The 14,202-nt window shown below is 43.2% G+C and overlaps 1 protein-coding gene across 1 annotated transcript in view; it reads right to left on the bottom strand.

Annotated features, from left to right (window-relative positions):
* Nucleotides 1-14,202, bottom strand: part of LOC125725663 (collagen alpha-5(IV) chain-like) — a 54,537-nt gene that overhangs the window by 13,090 nt on the left and 27,245 nt on the right. Inside the window, exons 16-35 of the mRNA XM_049002532.1 lie at nucleotides 14,063-14,107; nucleotides 13,925-13,978; nucleotides 13,800-13,841; nucleotides 13,244-13,337; nucleotides 12,936-12,971; nucleotides 12,496-12,723; nucleotides 12,322-12,411; nucleotides 12,146-12,216; nucleotides 11,827-12,018; nucleotides 8,502-8,670; nucleotides 8,331-8,423; nucleotides 8,143-8,247; nucleotides 5,406-5,503; nucleotides 4,317-4,467; nucleotides 3,599-3,712; nucleotides 3,073-3,240; nucleotides 2,765-2,854; nucleotides 2,514-2,660; nucleotides 2,297-2,395; nucleotides 1,861-1,950 (exon numbers count right to left, since the gene is read on the bottom strand). Of these exons, the coding sequence (XP_048858489.1) occupies nucleotides 1,861-1,950; nucleotides 2,297-2,395; nucleotides 2,514-2,660; nucleotides 2,765-2,854; nucleotides 3,073-3,240; nucleotides 3,599-3,712; nucleotides 4,317-4,467; nucleotides 5,406-5,503; nucleotides 8,143-8,247; nucleotides 8,331-8,423; nucleotides 8,502-8,670; nucleotides 11,827-12,018; nucleotides 12,146-12,216; nucleotides 12,322-12,411; nucleotides 12,496-12,723; nucleotides 12,936-12,971; nucleotides 13,244-13,337; nucleotides 13,800-13,841; nucleotides 13,925-13,978; nucleotides 14,063-14,107 (2,176 nt within the window). The remainder of the gene's footprint in view (nucleotides 1-1,860; nucleotides 1,951-2,296; nucleotides 2,396-2,513; nucleotides 2,661-2,764; nucleotides 2,855-3,072; nucleotides 3,241-3,598; nucleotides 3,713-4,316; nucleotides 4,468-5,405; nucleotides 5,504-8,142; nucleotides 8,248-8,330; nucleotides 8,424-8,501; nucleotides 8,671-11,826; nucleotides 12,019-12,145; nucleotides 12,217-12,321; nucleotides 12,412-12,495; nucleotides 12,724-12,935; nucleotides 12,972-13,243; nucleotides 13,338-13,799; nucleotides 13,842-13,924; nucleotides 13,979-14,062; nucleotides 14,108-14,202) is intronic.

Below are 14,202 nucleotides of genomic sequence, written 5' to 3' on the forward strand. Positions count from 1 at the left end.
GTGGTGGGGGGGACCAGACCTAATATTTTATGTTAAATGTGGGGGGATCCAAACAAATAATTATGAAATGTAAAGGGGACATGTCCCCCTCAGGTTTAATGCCGCGACGCCCATGCATTAATGAGACGCATGTTTGAATCACACATAATTTGTACATTAATAAATTGAAAGTGCTTTCTATTTACAAGAGCAAATTTGTTCTCTGAAGGTGCCTTTATAACAATGTGCGTGCAGTCGACAGCTCCAATTACATTGGGAAAAGCGGACATCGCTGAAAATTGAGCTTTAATGTTTGCCTGTTGAATCACAGTGTAAGGAAATCTGGGTGACAAACGGATTACGCCGTCCCATACAGCTAGCATGGTGTGACTTGGTGTTGACTGAGAAATACCCGATCGGTCCGCAAGTTCTCGCTGAAAAGCACCTGTGGCTAAGAACCCAAGAGTGGACAAAACTTGTAAAGGAACAGGTATGGTGAATTCCTCATCGTCTGCCTTTGTAGTGCTGGCCCCAGTTCGGCACACAGCTCCGAAAAGATTGCTCTCGGAAATCTGAATCTTAAACTTAGAAGCCAGTCATCATCATGGGCCAAGAAATGACTAAGATCCCTGAATCTTCTAATTCTTCCATAAGCTATGTCTAACAATAACACAAGAGCTGCAATAGCAGTTGTAATAGTTCGGTCATTTTCTGCACCATTTAATTGTTACAAATTTATAAAAAATCAGGTGCCATACATTTGTAAACAACATACAATTAATGTCGTGTATTGGATAAAGTCATGATTTTGAGTTTAAAAGGGGAAACCACAGTACCAATGACTTGCCACTGGGTGCTTTCCGTTTACAAAACCGAGCAGAAACGTGCCTATGCCGTGTCTGGAGCTGCCGTGAGAATGTGCATAGCGGTGCACCAAGTTTCGTTTTAATACATCTCAAAGTGAGCATGGAAACGGACGTACGCAACATTTTCATGCGTACGCACCGTTTATACATGAGGCCCCAGATGTTGAATTCTGTGAGAAGCGTACTATGAACTGTTATTATACTACATAATATATATGTGCATGAGAACAGTACACATGCGCCTGGTTAAACTGCAGTCACCATCTTGTATATTGCCTGATTTGGATGATTACTAATGACATATCTTGCCTGGCATGAAAGTTAAAAAGTGTTGAAAAATATCAACTGAAAAAATACACAAGTTTACTCAAATATGTAACTGGTAACATTGTTTTCTACTTAAATTTGTATAGAGATAGCACATTATTTATCTATGGTTGCAGCTCCAGTCCCACTATAGCGCAGCGTCCATCAATTGCATACTTTGTAATTTCACAGAATGTAGTACATCATCTAGGTACCATACTGTCTTATCCATACTAAGGATTCAGACATTCTGCTCACGTTTCATACTATATTCCGTCTACTATACAGCAGACAAGTATCCAATTTCGGATGCACACAAAGTCTACATCATCTGCTGCTCTGCACTACTGTCAGACTGCTTTCACCTCGTCTTCTTCACCACTTGCCCCCCCCTCCGCATTGGCTGAATGTCTTTCAGAAGGTAGATCATTCTAGAAACACTGAGCTTGAAAAACCTAACAGTGCTGCATGTTAGTTCAACAGCATGTACATTTTTTATCCTTAATTGTCTCAAGACTTAAAAATCCTAACTGAGGTGGATTTAAAAGCTGAAATCGGCAAATTTCACCTGGATTAATGTGGTTGCCCACGTCAATCTACTTCAAGGACTACCCAGCATGTGCAGTGATTTTTGTGCACTTGGTGTAGTTCTGTAAATGTAAACATGTTCTTATATTAAATGTATGTAGAATCGATTGCAGGGAGTTACCTGAGAATCCCATGTCGCCCATTGCACCCTTCGGTCCAGCTGGTCCAGGGAGCCCAGGTTCACCTGGGTCTCCAGAAGTTCCTTTTGGTCCTGGCACCAATTGAAGACAATTGGCACCATTACATTATCATGAACACTGGTGTAACAATACACTACTTAATGACAGTGCATTAAGTAATAACTGTAACAATTTTTCCTTTCATTATGTAATAGCACCTGCAACTTGACAATCTGAATGCAAAATGTAACACTTGCTTTTGCGGTGGCTATTGCAAAATGTGGGAGTTGGGTTTTTTTATGATGGATGGATGGATTTATGAATATTATAACAAAGAACAATTAGGTACAGGAAAATGTGACCCTGATGTACCATTTACATTTGTCCAAAGTTCAATTCATATTGGAAAAGACTCATTTTTATTGCCTAAACTGATACCTGGAGGACCTGGTTGTCCTGCTCTTCCATCAGTTCCCAGAAGGCCTTTCTCTCCTGGAACACCTGTGACACCCTTCTGGCCCAGGACACCTGGCAAACCTATAGAACAGAGAAATGTAAACACTGTGGCTTTTACTGCCATAAAGCACCAGCGACTTCATGCAGATAAAACACTGTTTCTTCACAAGGATGTGCTTTTGCAATGGCATAAGCCTACCTGGGACCCCCGGCTCTCCCTTCGGGCCCTTTTCAGTACTGATGATGCCTCGAGGGCCCGGTTGGCCAGGGTCACCCCGTTCTCCTTTGAGCCCAGGAACACCAGGAATACCAGGAGCTCCAAGCTTCCCAGGGAATCCACTATCGCCTGTTTTATGAAAAACACTCAATTATTTTGCCTAAAGGTAAAAATAAACAAGAATGGCACAAAATATTAATTGAATGTATTGAATATGTGACGCTGATGTGCACCTTTTGGTCCAGAGAATCCTGGCACACCGAAGCTCCCCGGAGGACCCTGAAAGCCTGTAATCCCCACCACTCCCATCTCTCCTTTGGTACCTAAAGAAACAAGGCATAAAGTAAGATATTATCAAGCCCCGGGGGAAATCACAGCATGCAAGGCTATGTCAGCCATGAATCAAACCCAGGCCTCCCGCATGGCAGGTGAGAATTCTAGCACAGAACCACCAATGCAGATACAAACAATACATCCAATCAGACCCCTGCATTGTTTTAAAACACACTTTCAAAGGCTGATATCATGGGAGGTCATTTACCTGGGAATCCAGGAAGTCCATCTTGACCTGGCTGGCCAAGGGAACCAGGAAGGCCCATTGGCCCTGGGGCTCCAGGGAAGCCTGGTCTCCCTTTGTCCCCAGATACTCCGGCAACATCCAGTCCAGAGGGACCTGGGTCACCTTTGTCACCTTGTACACCAGGAAACCCTTGTAATAAGAAGAGAACTGTTAGAATGACTGTGTTGATTTTTAAAATTGATACCGAGAATTATTATTGTTATTATTATGAAATTATCATTTTAACCATTCCTTTAAGATTAAACACTCCATCCAGAATTTACAAATGCAAAACAGATGTGGTCCTGTATGTTTAGTGTCGACAAGGACAGACTTTAAAATTCATGACTGATGCATATTAAAATAATGTATGTTTATTTATTATACCTAGATTTTAATGTAAAAATACTTTCATTAGTACCATCGACTATTGTCATCCAGTCAGAGGTTTCACGAATCAGTTCATGTTCTCTATTATGTATAAAAGTGCAACTAGTAGGCAGCATACCTGTTACGCCTCCAACCCCCTGAGGGCCAGGAGGTCCGGGGGGCCCCTGAAGCCCTAAAGCCGGGTGACCTGGAAGCCCGTGAGGTCCCTGGGGCCCAGGAAAGCCAGCATCCCCTATGAGAAAAGAAGGGAAAGCGGTCACTGGAATTTGTGGGACTACCGCTATGTTCCAGTTACTGGAATCGGAGCTGGGATTCCAGTTCAGGGGGCATTGTTCTTGAAATTTCTGACTAGGATCTTGGAAATTCCGACTTCTCAGTTCAGATGGAATGCACCACAAATCATGTTTATAATTAGCATGTGACTGAAAACGTGGCTCCACAACCAATTCATGGAGAAAACCAGGGATGTTACTGCACCACAAATAATCTCAGGCTGCTCTTATCAGACTTTAGTAGCAGTATCTCTCGATCAGAGCGTTTGCAGTATAAATGGACTGGACAACTATGAGGTTCCTGCAACAGGACAAGTTTTGCTCCTCAACCTTAGCTGCCTTGCGCAGTGCTTTTCAGCATTCCATGTAACCCTTCATATATGGGGTGTTAGACACTCATTGGATTTAGCAGGTTAAAGTGTTAGAACAATGTTGGGGTGTACCAAAGGAAACTAATGGCAAAAGCCAGGAATACCCAGTCACACAGACACAGGGGATGAAAAGTAGATCCAGAGCCCTGGGGGTATGTGGCCCAAGTGCTAACAATCGCTGCTTTTTATTAACCTTTTGGCCCAGGAGCTCCAACCAAGCCTGGCAGGCCTGGCTGTCCATCTCTTCCTGGGAAACCAGAATCGCCATTTGATCCAGGGGCTCCTTGGCCACCAGGAAATCCTGCAGGTCCTGGGGGGCCAGTTACAGCAAACCCAGAATCACCCTGACAGAAAACAGGAAGGGGGAATCACACTCAAAAAGGATATTCTGGACCTCATAATACAGAGAAGATGCTTGGCATGCACAATGACATGACATCAGCAGAAAACATTTTTCCTCTCTGATCTGTAGTTCGATGGGCAATAAAACTGGTTCTGTGATTTTCTAATATCACCATCAGCCCAGCTGCACACATTTATAAGAACATTAGAATTTTATGAGAGGAGATCACTTGGCCTAATGGTAATCAGTTTATTTATTTATTTATTTTTTTAAAGCACCCGAATACTGCAATTTGAATTTAAATATTCCTTGTTAAAAGCCTAAATAGTACTTCAGGCACAAAACAAAAAAAAACATTTTTTTTCTAGCAATATAAAAAACACTTTACATAAAACGCACCTTCATTCATAGATAATTCAATGTACCTCATAATGCATTTATAGCGCATTCATAGCGCATTCATAGAACATTCAATGCACCTCATAACGCATTTATAGTGCATTCATAGAACATTCATAAGAAGCAAGTATATCTAAAAATGTCTTAGAGCATTGCATTAATAATAGTTTCAATGAACAAGACACAGCATCTGTAATATACATTAATAAGAAACATTATAATCATATAATGTTTGCTATTAATGTATATTAAGGAACATTAGGATATTAAGGCTTACTTACATACTGTTTATGGATGTTCTATGAATACATTATGAAGCTGTACTGAATGTTCCATGAATGCATTGCAAAGGCATTATGAAGGTGCAGTTAATGTAATGTATAACCAAAAAACTTTCTGTATGGATCCTCAACAGAGTAAATGTGAAGAAATCAGGAAGTGATTTCTTTCTGATTGATTCTAATTTAACTGCATATAGGAATGCATTATCCCTAGAGATGCGTCTGTGCAGTACAGCCCATCAATGCCCCACTCTCTCACCTTAGGCCCTAGGGAGCCTGGGTGCCCGGGGAGGCCGTCGGACCCGGGCCGTCCAGGGATGCCGGGGCTGCCAGGAATGCCTGTTATTCCAGGAATCCCTGCAGATGACAAATATTCATGTTATGCATCTTTTAAATCTGTCAGTTTTTCACATGTAAAGTATAAGTACAATTATCATAAAGGTATAAACAAAACATTTTCAGCTTCAATAGGAATCAATGAGTGCGCAAGTGCGAGGTCGTGTGCTACGGAGGAAGAGGGAGGCTTTGAGACAACAAAGGTTTAGAGAAAAATATCCCCAATGTCAAGACTACGATCATGGGCTTCCACACGGTTTGTGCCAACAGCAGGTGGTAAGAGAAAAGGGGGAGAGCTTGCTGTGCTCGTGAATGAACGGTGGTGTAATCCTGCTCACATCACTGTTAAAGAGCGCACTCTTTTCTGCTGCTCGGATGTTGAACTTTGTGCTGTCGGACCAGGGAATTTTACCATATAATCATGTTGGGTGTTTATGTTCCCCGCTCTGCAAACCCGAACACAGCGTGTGACATCATTCACTCTGCAATAGCCCGGCGACAGACTCAGCATCTGAATGCATTCATTGCCATCTCGGGTGATTTCAATCACGTGAATATGAATAGGACACTCTCCACTTTCACCCACTTTGTAAGTTGTCCTACCAGGGAAGGAAGGACATTAGACCAGCTGTATGCTAATGTTAAGGACACTTACAGCTCTTCCCTCCTCCCCCCGCTAGGAAAATCTGATCACACCTTGATTCACCTCTCACCCTGCTATGTGCCTGTTGTGAAGAGTTTGCCAGCTACTCCAACAATAGTTAGGAGATGGACGGATGAGGCCAATATGACACTACAGGGCTGCTTCAAGAAGACAGACCGGCAGGCACTTTGTAAACCACACAATGACGCCCCATCAGGGCTCACCCCATCATTGTGATCTTCAGCTTAGTGGAGTACTCCAATATATCTTCAATATGAGCCTCAGCCTTTGGAGAGTCCCCGTGCTGCGGAAAATGTCATGCCTAGTTCCTGTACCGAAGATGCCGCGTCCCAGTGACCCTAAGGATTACAGACCCGTGGCACTAATGTCACACATTGTGAAAGCCCTGGAGAGACACATCCTGGAGCAATCCGGCCTATAGTCCAACCACTTATGGATCTGCTTCAGTTCGCCTACCAGCCCCGCTTAGAAGTGGGTGACGCCATCATCTACCTTCTCAACCGAGTTTACACCCACCTTGATAAGCCAGCGAGCACTGAGAGGATAATGTTTTTTGATTTCTCCAGTGCATTTGACGCCATTCGCCCGGCTCTGCTGGCCGATAAACTAACAAAGATGCAGGTGGATGCCCCCCCACTGGTATCCTGGATTGTGGATTATCTGACTGGCAGACCACAGTATGTGCGCTTAAAGTGCTGTGTGTCGGGCAGAGTGATTAGCAACACAGGGGCATTGCAAGGAACTGTGCTCTCTCCTTTCCTTTTCACTCCCTACACCACGGACTTCAGCTACTGCACAGAGACCTACCACCTTCAGAAGTTTTCTGATGACTCTGCAGGAGTTGGATGCAACACTGGTGGTGACGAGAGCGAATATAGAACTGTGGTGGACAATTTTGTCACTTGGAGCAAGGAAAAGCACCTTCAGCTCAATGTGACAAAAACAAAGGAGTTGGCAGTGGACCTGAGGAGGACCAAAGTGCCAGTGACACCGGTTAACATACAGGGCGTCATTGTGGACAGGGTGGAGTACAAACACCTGGGAGTGTACTTGGGACAAAAACTGGACTGGTCTAAACATGTGGACATCGTTTACAGGAAGGGCCAGAGCCGTCTCTATTTTCTGAGACGGCTGAGGTCCTTCAACATCTGCTGGACGATGCTGAAGATGTTGTACGAGTCTGTGGTGGTGAGTGCCATCATGTATGCTGTTGTCTGCTGGGGCAGCAGACTGAGGGTCATGGACATTAAAAGACTCAACAAGATCATTAAGAAGGCCAGTCAAGTTGTGGGAGTGGACCTGGACTCTTTCAATAAGGTGCTGGAGGGGATAACATTGTCCAAAATAAGGACAATAGTGGACTTTCCTTCACACCCACTCCACTATATGCTGAGCTCATTACATTACAGGAGCTCATTCAGCAACAGGCTAAAACTTCCACGCTGCACAACTGAGAGACACAGGAAATCATTCCTGTCGGTCGCAATAAAACTGTTTAACTGACATCTGATCTCTCAAACCACAAATCACAAATACAATTTAATACAACCTTAAATAACGATATATATGGTGTATAAGTTTGCTGTAATAAATTATGTTTAATATATGCTAATGTTAATTATAATTGCTGCTATAGGTTTAATTTTTATTGGCTATTTTTTATTTAATTTTATTATTTTATTGTATTTTAATTACTTTATTGTATAGTTCTATCTAAATCTCTTCTATTATCTGTACATAACTCTCCTAAATCTTTTATTTATTTATTTTTGTTTGTTTTTGTAATGTAAAAGAATTCCCCACAGGGATTCATAAAGTAATTCTGATTCTGAATCATTCTAACATGTTAAGCTAAGGATCACAGCTTAAGCTCCGCCCACCTGGGGATGCCCATGCCATCCACCTGTCAGACATGCATCCCGGTAGTGTACCAGTGTGCATAGGTGTGCACCTTACTGTTCTTGTCATAATACTTAGCCTGGTGGTTGATTCTCACCTTTGACCCCTGCAGCACCTGGAGAACCAATGCCAAGAGGACCTCGGTCCCCCTTCGCACCAGGTAGCCCTGGGAAGCCTGGCCTCCCGGGCCCACCTGAACTACCTGAAAAGACAAACCCAAACATGGCCCTTTATTCAGGTTTATTACAGCAATCAACAGGAAGAAAGCTGGACTGCATGCGGTACCTGGGGGTCCCACGAGGCCATCCTTCCCAGGGGGCCCTGAAGGACCAGGTTGGCCTTTCACCTTCTGCGTCTCTCCAGGCTCCCCTTTCAGACCTGTGCACAGCGAGCTCTCCTTAACAAACCAAAGGTGTATTTGTGGTTCATAAATATTTGGAAAGATGAGAGCCCTACCTGGAACACCTTGTGAGCCTGTTCTCCCTGACATACCCTGGATACCTTTCTCTCCAGGTGGCCCCGGGGGACCAAATCCGGGTGCACCGGGAGGTCCGCCATCTCCAGGGGGGCCAGGATTTCCAGGTTCCCCTGGTAGGCCACGGTCCCCTTTACCAAAAGTAGAACCCTACAAAACAAAACAACCAGAGTAGACACTCATATGCTACACACAAATACTATGAACAGAAGGACCCTGAAAAGTTGCAAATTTGTTCATTCGGTATGTCTGTTGATGCTTCCATGTCCCACTCTTGCCAGTGTGGGGAAGCAATAAAAAAAGGCCAGTAGGATGTTGGGTTACATCTCTAGGTGTGTGGAGTTTACGTCAAGGGAGGTGATGCTACAATTTATACAATTCCTTGGTAAGACCCCACCTAGAATATTGTGTGCAGGTTTGGTCATCTTAGAGGAATGTCTTATGAGGAGAGGTTAGCTGAGCTGAATCTGTCCAGCCTCAAGCAAAGGTGACTAAGGGGGTACATTATCCAGCTATATAAGATTTTAACAGGTCTGGATGCTGTTCAGCCAAATGGCTATTTCAATATTAGTTTAAATATTAGAACTTGTGGCCATAGGTGGAAATTAGTGGAAGAACATTTTAAATTGACTTTGAAAAAACACTTCTTTACACAGCATGTAGAGTATTGAATAGTCTTCCTGTTCATGTAGTGCAAGCTAAAACCCTGGGTTCCTTTAAATCAGAGTTAGATACGATTTTAACAAATCTGAGATGTTGATTGAGTTCTCCTTAAATGAGCTTGATGGACTGAATGGCCTCCTCTCATTTTTAAATTTCCTATGTTCTAACCTAGTGACTAAACTATCTGAAAGCTACACTTAGCCTATAGTGATTAGCCAAATCCAGAATTAATGAGCAATTAATGAATTACTGAAGAAATTTAATAATTTGCTAAGGCCATGAACTAATCATTTAATATAATTTAGGTATCATTTTCAATGGACATAAATATTTACTATCCACTCGTTTGTGCAAAATTGATCTTAATCACTGTTTAAGCAGGTGAAAGTCCATGCCGAAGACTCTACAGACACATTTGCAGTCCTAAGCATGTTCTGCATACATTTCATGCTATAGTGATGCTTGTCTCCCCATTTGCTTGCTTATTCACCATTTCTGCTGCTGCAGTGTGTCAGAGCTCCTTCTGAGTCCCAGCTGAGCGTCAGTACCTTGGCCGAGACTCAGAGCCCTGGCCGATCGTCAGAGTCAGTCAGAGCCGCATTATAGCCAGTGTACATGAAGATGACTAAATGGTGTAGTTGCAACATTCAGTTTGATAAATAAATAAGAAAAACCACACTCATGTCACTATTTCTGGGCTCATTTCATTGAATATGCAGCAACTTTCATGTGTACGCATGAGCCATTCACACCTGGCCACACCCCCTCCCTTTTATTGGGCTGATGGGGATGTATCTAGATCGCGTTTCACCACTGTGTTGTTCATCAAATTAGCATGCGAATGCGATTTGAATACGCGGAAATGCGGCTATTTAGAATGCAAAGAGCGATCTTCAGCTGAGAGCAGCACTACACGCCCCCATGCAGGTAAAACAAAGAAAGGTGACATTTGCCTATTTAACCTAATTTTAAAAACTTTAATACTTCCGACAATGGACGTTTTGAAAAGAAGACAGATTACAGATTTAGTCAGCGTTTTTTTTCATGATTCTGCATGAAGATTTCAGCGAGATATAAACTGAAATAGACGCGAAAAGTACGCTGTGTGGTCGTCGACGTACTCTACCCCAGAGTGTTAAGGACCTTGCTCAGGGGCCCACAGACATGTTAATGTTCTGCTGAGGCCAGGCTTTCAAACAAAAATCTTCCGATCACAGGTAAAGAGGTTTATCACGCTGAGACACACACCGCAAACCCATCAGATACCATTAATGAATGTCTTCTTTGGTAGATCGCTTTTAACGGTTAAAATGTTAGACTTAAAAGGAGAATTTCCCTTCTCAGATGGCTGGGAGGTTCAGTGGGTCACACTATCACCTCACATCTCCAGTCAAGGCTTGGAATCCCACCTAGACTGTGCGGCATTTGCATGTTCTTCCTGCTCCCTCAGGGTACTTTGGTATCCCTGTGCAGGACTCAGATGACGTGGTGTCTCTAAATTGCCTATTGCCTGTGTGTATATGTGTATGTGTGTGTGACAGGATACCAGTCTATCTAGTATAGGCTCCAGTCACCCTATACCAGATAAGCTGTCAGAAAATGGATAGATGGTTTAGCTAATGGTCTATTTTTAGCATAGGCTATTTTCAACATTCTTGTCAGTGGAAACATAAATTCACAATTTCCCAGCATGGTAAAACTCCACACACAGATGAAGACACCAGCACAAACTGTCATAAGGTATATTACATACTTCTTTCAATTATTATAGCCCTACATTGGACTTTAAAGTTTAGCATGTTGCTAAATGTTGCATTTTGCTCTTTTCGTTTTACTGGCACAACTTGAATGGTATATACCTATATATTTTGTTGTAAAAAATGTGTCAAATTATGAACAGAGCATGTAGTAGTCATTTGAGTGTAACAAAATCGCTTGTTAATTCAAGGACTTTACGTTCTGTATGCAAAAAACACTTTATGGACAAAAGTATTGGGACACACTTCTTAATTATTAAATTCAGGTGTTTCATTCAGACCCATTGCCATAAGTATATGTATAAAATCAAACCAACTGTAAAGTTTGGTAGAAGAAGGATAAAGATATGGGTTTGTTTTTCAGGAGGTGGTCTAGACCCCTCAGTTCCTGTGAAGGGAACTCTTAATGCTTCAGTACAGCAAGACATTTTGGACAATTCCATGCTTCCAACTTTGTGGGACTGTGTGCCATACCATGAAGTCCAAGATTAGTGCTTGACTTCACAAAAGCTCTTCTGGATGAATAGGCAAAAATTTCCACTGACACTCCAAAATCTTGTGGAAAGCCATCCCAGAAGAGTGGCAGCTGTTATAGACCAACTCCATATTAATGCCTATATATTTTGAATGGGATCTCACAAAAGTTCCTGTAGGTGTAATGGCCAGATGTCCCAATACTTTTGTCCATATAGTGTATATCCACAGTTTGCTGGCTTGGTACCAATTTTAAAATCTGTATTTAAGATCTTTTTCATCTAGAGAAGCTCACCAGCTTGATAGATTGATAATCTTTACATTATGCAGGACACCATAGAGATTTTTGTCTATGTCCATACTCAATGCCTAAGAAGTACTGCTTGAGGTCTCATATTATTATGGTACTCACAGGTAAACCATGGAGCCCAGGTTGTCCAGGGAACCCATTTTGGCCCGGCTGTCCATTCAGACCAGGCAAACCAGCTGGACCCGGGAAGCCAGTGTCCCCTTTCTCTCCTTTCAATCCATCCAGAGGGACAGTGTCTCCTGGCTGCCCCTTCTGCCCAGTGAGACCTGGAGCTCCCTGGGACCCAGGAAAACCCTGAAAACATATGGGGCACTTTGAAATCCAGGCCATGAGTGTATGATGCTAAAACAGAGACATGGAAATCCTCACAAAAAATCAACATGATCAAATAAGAGAACAAAGAAAAACTTAGTATTATTACTGGTAGCCCAGCCAATCCAGGGCTTCCTGGAAATCCTTGATCACCTTTTACCCCAGGGTGTCCTGGAATACCTGGAACACATAATGACCAGAATCATCAAGACTCCTGCGTCAGTCCCCATCATCCTGGATGACAGGCAAGCCACAGGCTAACATTCTGAAGGTGACCGACATTACCTGGAGTCCCTGGAGGTCCAACTGGCCCTTGAGGTCCCACAATATGCCAATTATTAGAGATACAGCTGACACAGGTGTTGCCCTTTTCACCTGTGGAGGCAGATTATAGAGCAGGTGAGGTTATCCTCATGTGAGAAAGTGACACTATACACAGGAGGACGCAGAGACACCTACCCTTCCCTCCTTTTATTCCCGGAAACCCTATGCTTCCTTTCTGCTGTATCTCGCCAATGCAGTTTGCTATTCCTGGGGGTCCCGGCAGACCTGGGGGTCCTGTGCCCCCAGGAGGTCCCCGTATCCCTGGGGATCCAGGCAGAGGCAATCCTGGCGGTCCATCTTCTCCTTTCTGTCCCACTTCTCCAGGCAGACCAGGTGAACCGAGTGGACCTTGGGATCGAAGACCTAGAAAAGAAAAAGAATTAGAAAAATAAGATATCCATCAATCCATCCATTCACTTATCCTGGCCCTATAAGTCATACAGGGCTGTGGTACACATTATATAAAAGAGGTCATTTTTAAAATAGCACAATTCAAATATACTGTATAAAACTGTAACTATATATGAAAACAGAGAAACAAAGATACTTTGGGCAAAAGTTTGATCCAAGCTTACCTGGTGCCCCAGGTTGTCCAGGAGGCCCAGGCACACCTGCAGAGACCAGAATAACAGTGCCGTTGACCCCAGAGGGTTAATATCTCAGTCTAGCTGCTAAAAACAGTCAAATATGGACAAACTTTACATTATAGTGCAATTATGTTGATGCAAATAAATACCAACATACATTCTTTGTGCAGTCCCAGACAAGACCAATAAGGCACAATGTTCACAGTCTATCTGGCACCAATTTACTTCTGCAATACACTGTGCCAAACCAGTAGCATGATGTGCGATTCTGAGTGCGATTGTGCTGTGTGACGTACCCTGCAGACCAGGCTCTCCTTTTAGTCCCCGAGACCCAGGGTAACCAGGCTCTCCTTTCAGTCCTTTGGCATTATGCTCCATGTCATACAGCACCTGCAGGGCACCAGCCATTAGCCACATACACACCCAAGCACCTGTACTCCTTATGCGTGCACTAAACACAGCCCAGCCTGACAATCAGACATATTTTACAGTTAGCAACATGCTAAACTTTATAGTCCAATGTAGGACTGTAATAATTTTATTGAAGCATATAATATTTTACAGATCATCGCCATTTGACCAAACCAATATTCCCTAGCGGCAAAAATTATGGAAACACTTCCAATATTTAGAGATAGCAGAACTTTATTGCAGTTAACTCCAGGTACTTATTTCGTTGTCCAGTGAAGGATACTTGTAAAAATGCTTTGATTGTTTCTAAATATTACCACCACAATTTTGACCACTATTATATGTAACTGTACAAATCATACTAAGTATGTACCCCCCTTCTGCAGCTTTTAGTATTTAATTTAGCAGAGTGGATGACTGACCCATTAAGGTCAAACTTACTGGACCCGGAAGACCTGGGAAGCCATGGTCACCTTTTTCACCCTGAGGAGTTAAAGATACATGTAAAAATGGCCGCCGACTCACAGATTTACATACTATTCTTCATAGCACATGACTCATCTTACCCAATTCCCTTCCCTGCCCGGAAATCCGGGAAGCCCAGGCTCTCCTTTTTGACCCTGCAGGTGACAGAACAGTGGTTATGGGAACAGACGACACCCTTACATACAATGGATGTGGTTTGAACCATTACGGGCACTGACCGGAAATCCCGCCTGTCCATTGTCGCCATCCTTGCCCGGCTTCCCCTGTCGACAGAGACACAGGCACGCGACGCGTAAGCAGCACAGCCTTCAGCTGATCCCTGATTTTCCACCCCATCGCTGTCACACCACATCTATCC

The sequence above is a fragment of the Brienomyrus brachyistius genome, unplaced genomic scaffold (assembly GCF_023856365.1).
Source record: "Brienomyrus brachyistius isolate T26 unplaced genomic scaffold, BBRACH_0.4 scaffold69, whole genome shotgun sequence".
NCBI classification, from domain to species: Eukaryota; Metazoa; Chordata; class Actinopteri; order Osteoglossiformes; family Mormyridae; genus Brienomyrus; species Brienomyrus brachyistius.